This window comes from Condylura cristata, unplaced genomic scaffold (assembly GCF_000260355.1).
Source record: "Condylura cristata isolate star-nosed mole 26May11 unplaced genomic scaffold, ConCri1.0 scaffold00004, whole genome shotgun sequence".
NCBI classification, from domain to species: Eukaryota; Metazoa; Chordata; class Mammalia; order Eulipotyphla; family Talpidae; genus Condylura; species Condylura cristata.
The window spans coordinates 145,212-146,035 of NW_004567105.1; the positions used below are offsets into that span (position 1 = coordinate 145,212).

The 824-nt window shown below is 74.8% G+C and overlaps 1 protein-coding gene across 1 annotated transcript in view; it reads left to right on the top strand.

The window, feature by feature from the left end:
* Positions 1 to 824, top strand: part of SBF1 (SET binding factor 1) — a 19,237-nt gene that overhangs the window by 7,558 nt on the left and 10,855 nt on the right. Inside the window, exons 3-4 of the mRNA XM_012735076.1 lie at positions 495 to 580; positions 650 to 787. Of these exons, the coding sequence (XP_012590530.1) occupies positions 495 to 580; positions 650 to 787 (224 nt within the window). The remainder of the gene's footprint in view (positions 1 to 494; positions 581 to 649; positions 788 to 824) is intronic.

Below are 824 nucleotides of genomic sequence, written 5' to 3' on the forward strand. Positions count from 1 at the left end.
GCGAGCGGCCGGGCGCGCCTGGTGGGCAGCGCACACGTGTGGGGGGGCTGCGCCGACCTCAGTGTCCCCTGCCCCAGCCTGGGAGGCCAGGCCCCCCAGCCGGCTGCTCCCCTGGGCAGGTGTCCAGTCTCCCCAGCCCTGCGGGGCCAGGGCCCTCACGTGGGCCTAGGGTTGCCAGGGAGGGGTTTCGGGGTGCGTCTGCCCTCGTGGCCTCAACTGTCCAGCCAGCCAGGATTGTCCTGGTGTTGAGCCTCGCTGGGGGTGGACGCCCCGCGCTCGGCCTGCCTTGGGGCTGGGGCCCTCCACGCTGGGCCGTCCGGCCCGGCTCCGGCGGGTCTCCGGGTCCAGGGTCTTGGGGCCTGGTGTCCTTTGCCCCAAGACTGTTCTTGGGGACCCGCTGGTCTGGGGCAGATGAGGGCTGGGTGGGGGCCGTCCCCGCCCCTGGCCTCCCCGCGGGCTCCGGCCGGGGTGCTGACTGCCGCTCCTGCCCCCAGGGAGCGGGGAAGGCCAGGGCCACATCCTGCAGCGCTTCCCCGAGAGGGACTGGGAGGACAACCCGTTCCCCCAGGGCATCGAGCTGGTGAGTGGCGGGCGGGGGGGGGGGGCGGGGGGCCGCCGGGCAGCTGCGAACCGCCCCTCCGCCCTGCAGTTCTGCCAGCCCAGCGGGTGGCAGCTGTGTCCTGAGCAGAACCCGCCGACCTTCTTCGTGGCCGTCCTCACCGACATCAACTCGGAGCGGCACTACTGCGCCTGCCTGACCTTCTGGGAGCCCGCGGAGCCCGCGCAGGTGAGCTGGCCGGCGTCCGAGCCGCCCGGGCCCCGAC